This window comes from Myotis lucifugus, unplaced genomic scaffold (genome assembly GCF_000147115.1).
Source record: "Myotis lucifugus unplaced genomic scaffold, Myoluc2.0 scaffold_508, whole genome shotgun sequence".
Lineage (NCBI taxonomy): Eukaryota > Metazoa > Chordata > Mammalia > Chiroptera > Vespertilionidae > Myotis > Myotis lucifugus.
Window position 1 is genome coordinate 30,984 of NW_005871556.1, and position 10,342 is coordinate 41,325.

General features: G+C 45.0%; 1 protein-coding gene across 1 annotated transcript; it reads right to left on the reverse strand.

Moving 5' to 3' along the window:
* Window positions 1–6,677: 6,677 nt before the first annotated feature.
* On the reverse strand, window positions 6,678–8,683 carry LOC102432686 (polyadenylate-binding protein 1-like). Its single transcript, XM_014446138.2, is given in 3 exon segments — window positions 6,678–6,764; window positions 6,767–7,342; window positions 7,400–8,683. Coding segments are annotated over 3 exon segments (1,947 nt in total).
* Between the last annotated feature and the right edge of the window lie 1,659 nt (window positions 8,684–10,342).

A 10,342-nucleotide genomic window follows, 5' to 3' on the forward strand; every position in this document is an offset into this window, starting at 1 on the left:
AGTGGAGAGTGTGTAGGAGGCAGCTGATGGATATTTCTCTCTCATCGATGTTTCTAACTCTCTATCCCTCTCCCTTCCTCTCTGTAAAAAATCAATAAAATATATTTAAAAAATTTGCATTTATTGCAGCTAACACTCTAGAGGAAAAGGTAAAAACAATTGCAGAAAAAATAATTAGATTTTGGAAGAACTTGGGAAACAGAAATGTGAGCTGAGTGAGGTGACCTTTTGAGCTTTCACACAGAGACAACTCGAGTTAAAACTCTACCTACTATCAACCTGGCCGTGGCTCAGTGATTGAGCCTCGACCTATGAACCAGGAGGTCAGGGTTCGATTCCCGGTCAGGGCACATACCTGGGTTGCGGGATCCATCCCCGGTGTGGGGTGTGCAGGAGGCCGCCGATCCATGATTCACTCTCATCATTGATGTTTCTATCTCTCTGTCTCCCTTCCTCTCTGAAATCAATAAGAATATATTTTTTAAAAAAGAAAAAAACAATGCAAAAAAACATACTCTCCTTCACAGTCCATATCTCTAATTGACTATTGTTCTGCAGTGAGAGTAAAAAAGCTAAAACAAATGACCACTGTAAGTTAAATTCACATTGAATAAATGAACAGAGAACCCAAATGGGCAAAACATTTTCTCGCTGATGCTGGTAGGGATTATTATCTATTAAGTAGATCGACTCAACTTAGTGAATGTGAATGCCCTCTACTTTTCCTGAGGGTGTTCATGTAATTTATTGTCAAAATAGAGACGCTTTAGAATGTGAAAAGGGGCGCTATTAATAATTACACGAAGGGAACAGGCATAACCTGAGATTGTACTGGTCAAATGTCGCCTGGAATGCCTTTTCTTCCTTCCACGAGTATTTAAGGGCTACCCACTGTGGAAGGCCTAGATCATGGCTCCCCTAAGAATGGTCTTTGGAGTATTTCAGCCTTCCTCTTTTTTTCTTTTTTTTAATCCTCATCCGAGGTTATTTTTCTATTGATTTTTAGGGAGAGTGGAAGAGAGAGGGAAAGACAGAGAGAAACACCCATGTGAGAGAAACACATCGATTGGTTGCCTCCTGCTGGAGCCCCGACCAGGGCCCGGGCCAGGGAGGAGCCTGCAACCGAGGTACATGCCCTTGACTGGAAAAAACCCAGGACCCTTCAGTCTGCAGGCTGATGTTCTATCCACTGAGCCACACCGGCTAGGGCCAGCCTTCCTTTATCTGAATTATTAAGGCATCTGTGGTGCAAGCATGTCAGAACCAGGGCTGTTTTATGTACCTCAGAGGAAGAATTATGTGCTGCTATTTGGTGTGTATTTGTTCTCTCTTACCGATTAGAATGGAACTTTCTTGAGCACAAGGACCGGTTTCCGTGAAGCCCCGAGGCCATTGCAATGCCCAGAGTGAAAAGAGAGGAAATTCTTGTGGAATAGTTGACTTACCTGCATAGTAACATTCCTCTCTATGGCTGTGACTGAAAGTATGGGTACTGGCACTAAAAAAACAAATGCAACTGGTTATTTAAACAGCTTTCTCCTGGGTTTTTATAAACTTATACAGTTGAAAGGGTTAAAATTAAGCCAGAGACAGCAAATCGTGTCCTGAGTACCCATTTAATTACCAGATGTTTGAAAGTGTTTACCCAGATGTAGATTTTTTTTTAAATATATTTTATTGATTTTTTACAGAGAAGAAGGGAGAGGGACAGAGAGCCAGAAACATCGATGAGAGAGATCAATCAGCTGCCTCCTGCACGCCCCCCAGTGGGGACGTGCCCGCAACCAAGGTACATGCCCTTGATCGGAATCGAACCTGGGACCCCTGAGTCCGCAGGCCGATGCTCTATCCACTGAGCCAAACCGGTTCGGCCAGATGTAGATATTTTAACTACAACCAGTCTTTAAAGGAGTATTTGATCACTGAAAGGGTCATTTGAGAATATCTTCCTTGTAGCATTCTGAGTAAAATATAATGAATTTTCACTATTAAAAAGGTAAAGCCGATTCTTTTCTAGTTATAAAATTAATATATGCTCACTATAAAAACCCCTCATAGAATATAGAAAAGGTGAAGACAAAACTAAAAACCACCCATAATCCTTTATTTGAGAGATATTTACTTAGAACATTTTGGCATATTTTCCTGCAGTTTTCTATATATTTATATACTATATTAATGTATCCATGTGTATATATGTGGTTGGCAATCTCTACAATTGCCCCCGAATGACCCCTGCCTCTGGAATCCACAGCCTTCTGTAATTCCCTCCCTGTGAGTACTGTGCTTATAATCAATAGAATACGGCAACTTGGAGGGATGTCACTTCCATTATTAGGGCACAAAAGGCTGTGAATTTTGACTTGCCAGAAGACCCTCTGTTGAAGCAAGTTGGCATGTTAGAGAGGCTTACACAGCAAGGCATTGACGGCGGCCTCTAGCCAACAGCCGGCGAGAAAATCCAGCCCTCAGTCTTAACAGCCTCAATGAGCTGAGTCCTGCCGACAACCGCAGGACGGAGCTTGCAAGCATCTCCTTGCCCAGTTGAGGGTCAAGGTAAGGCTCCGGCCGCAGAGGACACCTTGACCTCAGCCTTGTGAGGCCCGGAGCGGAGGACCCAGATAAGCTGTGCTGGATTCTCGACCCACACAATCTGTGTGTGTGTTGTTTAAGCTGCTTAGTTTCGAGGTAATTTGTTACAGCAATAGATCACTAATGCAATTAGAGAATGTCTCATTTACAGTTTTATAGCATTTTCACAGAACATTCTCTTATAAACATTTCCTGACTTTAAAAATTACTGAAAATGGCCTTCATCGGTTTGGTTCAGTGGATAGAGCGTCGGCCTGCAGACTGAAGGGTCCCAGGTTCGATTCCGGTCAAGGGCATGTACCTTGGTTGCGGGCACATCCCCAGTAGGGAGGTGTGCAGGAGGCAGCTGATCGATGTTTCTCTCTCATCGATGTTCCTGGCTCTCTATCCCTCTCCCTTCCTCTCTGTAAAAAATCAATAAAATACATTAAGAAAAATAAAAATTACTAAAAATGGCCTGGCTGGCGTGGTTGAGCATCGGCCAATGAACCAGGAGGTCAAGGTTAGATTCCTGGTCAGGGCACATGCCCAGGTTGTGGGCTTGACCCCTTCAGGGGGCGTGCAAGAGGCAGCCGATCCGTGATTCTCTCTCATCAGTATGTTTCTATCTCTCTCTCCTACTCCCTTCTCTGAAATCAATACAGAATATTTTTAAAAAATTATTAAAAATGTGATTTTTTTAATGGCTGCCAAGAAAGACATAGTAAGGATATACCATATTTTAATTATTCTTATATGGTTGGATATTTAGATTTCTAATTACTGTCTACTATAAATAATCTTCATATATCTATCTTTCACTACACATTTTATTATTCCACTAGGAGTCATTGTTAAAAGAGGAATCAGTGAGTCCAAGTTTATGAATCATGTTAAGGATTTAGGAATATTGCCAAATTACTTTCCAGAAAGATTAGGCCATTTAACATGCCTCCAAGTATTTTACTTGCCAAGTATTTCACTGAATAGTTAAAAAAATTTTTAGCCAACTTGAGAAATAGTATCTCTTTGTTATTTTAATAATTTTAATTTTAATGTATTATTATATCTTTACATGACTACTAGTTGGTTAAAGCTTACTGAACATTTAAATAAAAATAATTAGCCAAGTATATAGCTTAAACTCTAGATCTACAGGTAAATATATAAATGTATGTTTTTAAGTCAATATTTATCAACTGCTCCATGCATGTTTTACAAATATTAACTTATTTTTCAAATATATATTTTTATTGATTTCAGAGAGGAAGGGAAAGAGAGATAGAAACATCAATGATGAGAGAGAATCATAGATCAGCAGCCTCCTACACGCCCCCTACTGGGGATCAAACTCACAACCTGGGCATGTCCCCTGATGGGGAATCAAACTGTGACCTCCTGGTTCATAGGTCAATGCTCAACCACTGAGCCACGCCGGTGGGGCGATATCAACATTTTTGATCCTTATAATAACACCAAGTCAGCTGCCACTGTAATCCCCATTTTACTAAAAATAGGCTAAGAATAACTTGCGGAGGGCAGCACAGATAGAGAAAGCATGTTTTAAACTACATCTAGCCCTGGCCAGTTTGGCTCAGTGGATAGAGCGTCGGCCTGCGGACTTAAGCGTCCCGGGTTCAATTCCGGTCAAGGACACGTACCTTGGTTGCGGGCACATCCCCAGTGGGGAGTGTACAGGAGGCAGCTGATCGATGTTTCTCTCTCATCGATGTTTCTAACTCTCTATCCCTCTCCCTACCTCTCTGTAAAAAATCAATAAAATATATTTTTTAAAAAACACACTACATCTAGCAATAGAGTTGTCTTAGCTTGGGTTGTTACAGCAAAATACCATAGACTGGGTGTCTTGCAGATGCTTTCTTGCTGTGTCTTCACATGGTAGAGCGCTCTGGTCTTTCCCTCTTCTTGTAGGGATGCTAATCCCATTATGGAGCCCCCTGCTCCTGACTTCATCTAATCCTCATTAATTCCCGAAGGCTCCACCTCCAAATACCATCACATTGGTGTTAGGTCTTCAAACTTCCTGCTGAATTTTAATGTACCACATAGAAGTAGAAATTAGATCTAAAATGTTCACACTGTGATCATTTAGGTAGGATCTGTGAGGTCAATTAAAAATGCACTTTTCGCCGAACCGGTTTGGCTCAGTGGATAGAGCGTCGGCCTGCGGACTCAAGGGTCCCGGGTTCGATTCCGGTCAAGGGCATGTACCTTGGTTGCGGGCACATCCCCACTGGGAGGGCGTGCAGGAGGCAGCTGATCGATGTTCCTCTCTCATCGATGTTTCTGGCTCTCTATCCCTCTCCCTTCCTCTCTGTAAAAAATCAATAAAATATATTTAAAAAAATAAATAAAAATGCACTTTTCTGCCCTAACCGGTTTGGCTCAGTGGATAGAGCGTCGGCCTGCGGACTCAAGGGTCCCAGGTTTGATTCTGGTCAAGGGCAAGTACCTTGGTTGCGGGCACATCCCCAGTAGGGAGTGTGCAGGAGGCAGCTGATCGATGTTTCTCTCTCATCGATGTTTCTAACTCTCTATCCCTCTCCCTTCCTCTCTGTAAAAAGTCAATAAAATATATATATATATTTTTTAAAAATGCACTTTTCTGAAGGAAAATAAAGAAGACAAATAATTCCACGTGCCAAATTTAGAAGGTTAATGTTCAAATCAAATTGGAGCTTTGCCAGTTGTAAGTTAAGCTATGGTTGGGGCATTTCAATTCTCTGCCTCCAAGAGCAGGTTTTTTAAAAAAATTAATTGAATTTATTGGGGTGACATCTGTTAATAAAATTATGTAGGTTTCAAGTGTATAATTCTATAATCCATCTTCCGTACGCTCTATTGGGTGTTCACCACCCAAAGTCAAGTCTCCTTCATCGCATTGATCCCCCCTTTACCCTCTTGTACCTCCCCACCCCTCTCCCTCTGGTCATCGCCATGCTGTTGTCTGTGCCTATGAGGTTTTCTTTTCAATTAAAAATGTTTAGTGTTGACATTATTGCAGGTGTCTCCCTGTGCCCCCCTCTGTCCCCTCCCCCTCCCTTGGCCTTTACCCAACTATTGTCTGTGCCCATGGGGTACGCATATATGTTCTTTATCCCTTCACTGTCTTTACCCGGCACCCCACCCCCCTCACCTCGGGTGCTGGCCAGCCTGGTGCATGTATGCATGCTTCTGGGTCCATTTTGTCTGTCAGTTGATTTTGTTCATTAGAGTCCACAGAGTAGTGAGATCATGTGGTATGTATGTGTTTTGCCCCATCCCTTCACCCCTTTCACCTGTGCCCCCCCCCCAAATTCCCTCCCCTCTGGACAGCTGTCAGTCTGTTCTCTGTATCTATGAGTCTGTTTCTGTTTTGTTTGTTAGCTTATTTTTGTTCATTAGATCCCATATATAAGTGACACCCGATGGTAGTTGTCTTTCTCTGACTGGCTTATTTCACGTACCATAATAATGTCCAGGCCCACCAAGCAGAGGCAAGTTTTAATAAGTCATAAGTCACGGTACTAGTAATACTGAAGGCTTTCCTTCCGTATTATTTATTATACTGGGAAATGAAATACACCTTTCCAATAGTCATCACTCTAAATCACACTTCAACAATTAAGCAGAAAGCAGAAGAGAATTTTTTTAAATCTCATTTTTATTTCTTAACCTGATGTTTGCAAATCTGTGTCCAGTAGCAAACATCTACATGTCGTAAGTACCCCCAAACTTCACTAATAAATAAGAATACTGCTTCACTTCCAGGTAAAATGTTAAATATGACACATTTTTCACTATTGAAGGACTTTTTACTCAAACAAGAATTTCAAAATGGAACCACAGTAAAGAATGAACAAGCCTAAAGAAATACTTTAACTTTTTGGATGTTGTTGAACATTCTCTTAGAGTCCATAACACATCAACTCGTTTTGATATTTTACTATTTTTGTGTGTGTCTTTTGTTGTTTTTAAGTCAATAAGTCATCTAGGCCTAGCGTTGCTTGCTAGGCCTGGCCTTTGCTCAGTACAGAATGTTCAAAATAATTTTTAAAATTTTCCATTTTGCAAGTTTTCCTATAACATTGATGTTTTTTTGAGGTTCAGATGTTCTTGTTTAGTGAAGCAGTAGTGTCTTCTGGGGGATGCCTGGTCGGTTTTACAGTTGGAACCCCGGGGGCACCGACAGTGGCTTCCTCTCGCCTTGTTGGGCCTGGCAAGCTTCCAGGACAGCGACAGCTTCGTCCACTTTATAACAGAGGGACTCTGGCGACTCCAGCAGCAGCAGAAGTTCCGAGTTATCCATCTCTAACAGCATGCCCGTGATCTTACTGGCAAGAGTAGGCTGTAAGGCTTGAATCAGAGGGAACAGCCACTCGCCCAGCATCTTCTTTTGGTCTTCGGGAGAGGCCGATGCCAGCGTGGAAGCAATCAGACACCTCCCACCTTGCTCACGGGCCACGGGCGGCTTCGCGGCCGCGTGTGGCTGGGCGCCCAGCTGTTGAGGGTTGCAGACGCCTGCGTTGTATTTATACTGCAGAGCAGAGCGGCCAGTGGGGCGGGGGCTCGCTGTGGGTGTCGATGTGCTAGCCGCACACTCTGCCTGTGCCCAGGTGCCTTGTAGAAGACGTGAAGAAGCTGGTGCCCTGGGACCCCAAGTGGCCAGGTCAACATCGGGCAGATTGTGGGATGGAAGAGGTTGGGCAGCCTCATCAGTGTCGCAAGGACTCGGTGTTGGTTGAACAGCTTGGCTAGGAGAATCCGCAGCCTGTGGGGCAGCTGAATCCTCAGCCTGTGGGGCAGCTGAATCCTCAGCCTGTAGGGCAGCTGAATCCGCAGCCTCGGGGGCAGCTGCCATCAAGCCATCTGGAGATGCTGGCTGGGAGGGGCTGGTATCCGGTGTGGGTGGAGCTTTGGCCGGGGTAGCTTTCTTCTTCCCGTGGTGGCTGGCGAGGTGCGTTCGCCACTCTTGTTTGTACCGAGCGAAAGACACATACAACCGCCTGCCGGACAACACTTTCCCATGCATCTCCGCTACTGCTTTCTTGGCTTCCTCCAGGGAGGAGAAGCACACGAAACCAAACCCCTTCCTGCGACCGCCCTTCACCATAACCTTCGCGCTGGTGATGGTGCCAAACGGGGCAAACATTTTAAGGAGCCGCTCATCATCCACACTCTCGGCCAGGTTTTTCACATAGAGGTTAACGCCGTGGTATTTGGTGATCCGATTTCGCTTCATCTCTTCCAGTTTCTGCTGCAGTTCTGCCTCCCTCTCCTTCTTCTTCTGAGCTCGAGAAACGTAAATCCTTTTCCCCCTGAACTCCTTCCCATTCAGCTCCTCGACAGCCTTCTTGGCGTCCACATGACGCTCGAAGCGGATGAATCCAAAACCTTTGGATTTGCCACTGTCATCGGTCATGACTTTCACACTCGAGAGCGGCCCATACTGGCTGAAGATCTCTAAAAGGCACTCATCGGTCATGCCTTCCCCGAAATTCTTGACGTACACGTTGGTGTACTCTTCGACCTTAGCTCTGCGCTCCGCTTCCCGTTGGTTCGGGCGCTTGAACTGGCCCACAAACACTTTGCGTTCCTTGACCAGCGTGCCATTCATCTCCGCGATGGCCTTCTCGGCCGCTTCCCGGGTCTCGAAATGCACAAATCCATGACCCTTGGGCCCGTTCTCATCCGAAGCCACCTTGCAGGACAGGATGGTCCCGAAAGCGGCAAACAGATCGTACAGCTCTTTGTTGTCAATGGACGTGTCCAGGTGATTGACGAAGACGTTGCCCACGCCGCTCTTGCGAAGCGACGGGTCCCGCTGGCACCACATGATGCGCATGGGCTTGCCGTGGAGAATGTCAAAGTTCATGGTGTTCAGGGCGTGGCCCGCATCCTCCGGCCGCTGGAAGTTCACGTACCCGTAGCCCAGCGAGCGGGAGCTGACGGCGTCGCGGCAGACGCGGATGGACAGGATGGGCCCGGCCACGCTGAACTTCTCGTAGAGCATCGCCTCGGTCACCTCGGGGTGCAGGTCCCCCACGTACAGCGAGGCCGTGGAGAAGCCGGGCATGCCGGGGTTCTCCTCGTCTGCCTGCCAGGTCGCCATGGGCCTTGACCTTGTTGCTAGGGATGGCGAGCGGGGCCAGCGATGGCGGAGAGGACAGCGATGGCGAGCGCAGAGGGACAAAAACGTTCCAGAATCTCAACCGACTCAACGGTCAAGGCCATAGAACGCCGGGCCTGACTGACTTCCGGTCGGGGAGCCAGGTGGCCGTGGTTCCTTCTTACAGCTACTGCGGGGTCAAGATCTGTCTCAGCCGTGGCTGTTTCACTGGGTTATTTTATAAAAAGGAAGAAAAAAGAAGTTTCTGGTGGGTGAGAGGCAATTTTCTTTTGGTAAAACATTTTGTTTTTGTTTTTTTACTGTATTTTATTGATTTTTTACAGAGAGGAAGGGAGAGGGATAGAGAGTTAGAAACATCGATGAGAGAGGAACATCGATCAGCTGCCTCCCGCACACTCCCCACTGGGGACGTGCCCGCAACCAAGGTACATGCCCCTGACCGGAATCCAACCCGGGACCCTTCGGTCCGCGGGCTGAGGCTGTATCCACTGAATTAAACCAGGTAGGGCAAAATGTTGTCATTTCAAAAATGATATATAAGTGGAATTAGACACTATGTAACCTTCTGGGATTGCTTTTTTGAAACTCAGTATAATTCTCTGGAGAGTATACAAATTCATGTATCAATAATGTGTTTCTGCCGAAACCGGTTTGGCTCAGTGGATAGAGCGTCTGCCTGCGGACTGAAGGGTCCTGGGTTCGATTCCGGTCAAGGGCATGTACCTTGGTTGCGGGCACATCCCCAATAGGGAGTGTGCAGGAGGCAGCTGGTCGATGTTTCTCTCATCAATGTTTCTAACTCTCTATCTCTCTCCCTTCCTCTCTGTAAAAAATCAATAAAATATATTAAAAAAAATAAAAAATAATGTGTTTCTTTTTATTGCTGAGTATTACTCCATGGTGTGTGTGCCACAGTTTATTTAACCATGCATCTTGACTATAGTGGTGAATGCATGAACCTACACATGTAATTTAATTGCATAAAACTAAATACACACATAGTGAAATGAGTATAAGGAAAACCAGGGATATCTGAGTAAGTTCAGTGAATTGCATCAATGTCAATATCTGGGTTGTGATATTATTCCATAGTTTTGCAAATTGTTGGGGAAAACTGGATAAAAGGCTAGACTCATCTCTATTATTTCTTACAATTCCATGTGAATCTATAACTGCCTCAATAAAAATTTCAAGAAAAAGGAATACATGTGTGTTCCGAGCCTGGAACCCACACTCTACGCTCAGCACTAACCACCCACACGAAGGGGCTAAGTGTTAATCTTTTAGACCTTTGCCCTTGGATCATCAGAAGAACATCAGGTACTCCTGACTCATTAAAGGCCTGCAGTCAATATTCAAACAACAGCTTGCTTTACACCGCGAGCCACCGAACTATGGCCCGTGGGGCAACTTCAGCCTGCTAACTAAGAACTGTCTTATATTTTTAAATGGTTGTTAAAAATCAAAAGAAGAATATTTTTTTCCTTTTTAAAATTGGATTTATTGGGGAGACATGAGTTCACGAACCTATACAGGTTTCAAGTGTACAATTCCACGAAACATCGTCTGCACACTGCGTCGCGTGCCAAAAATTGGAAAATGTCTCAGGGGGGAAGAAAAGACTATCTGGTGGCCTGTGAC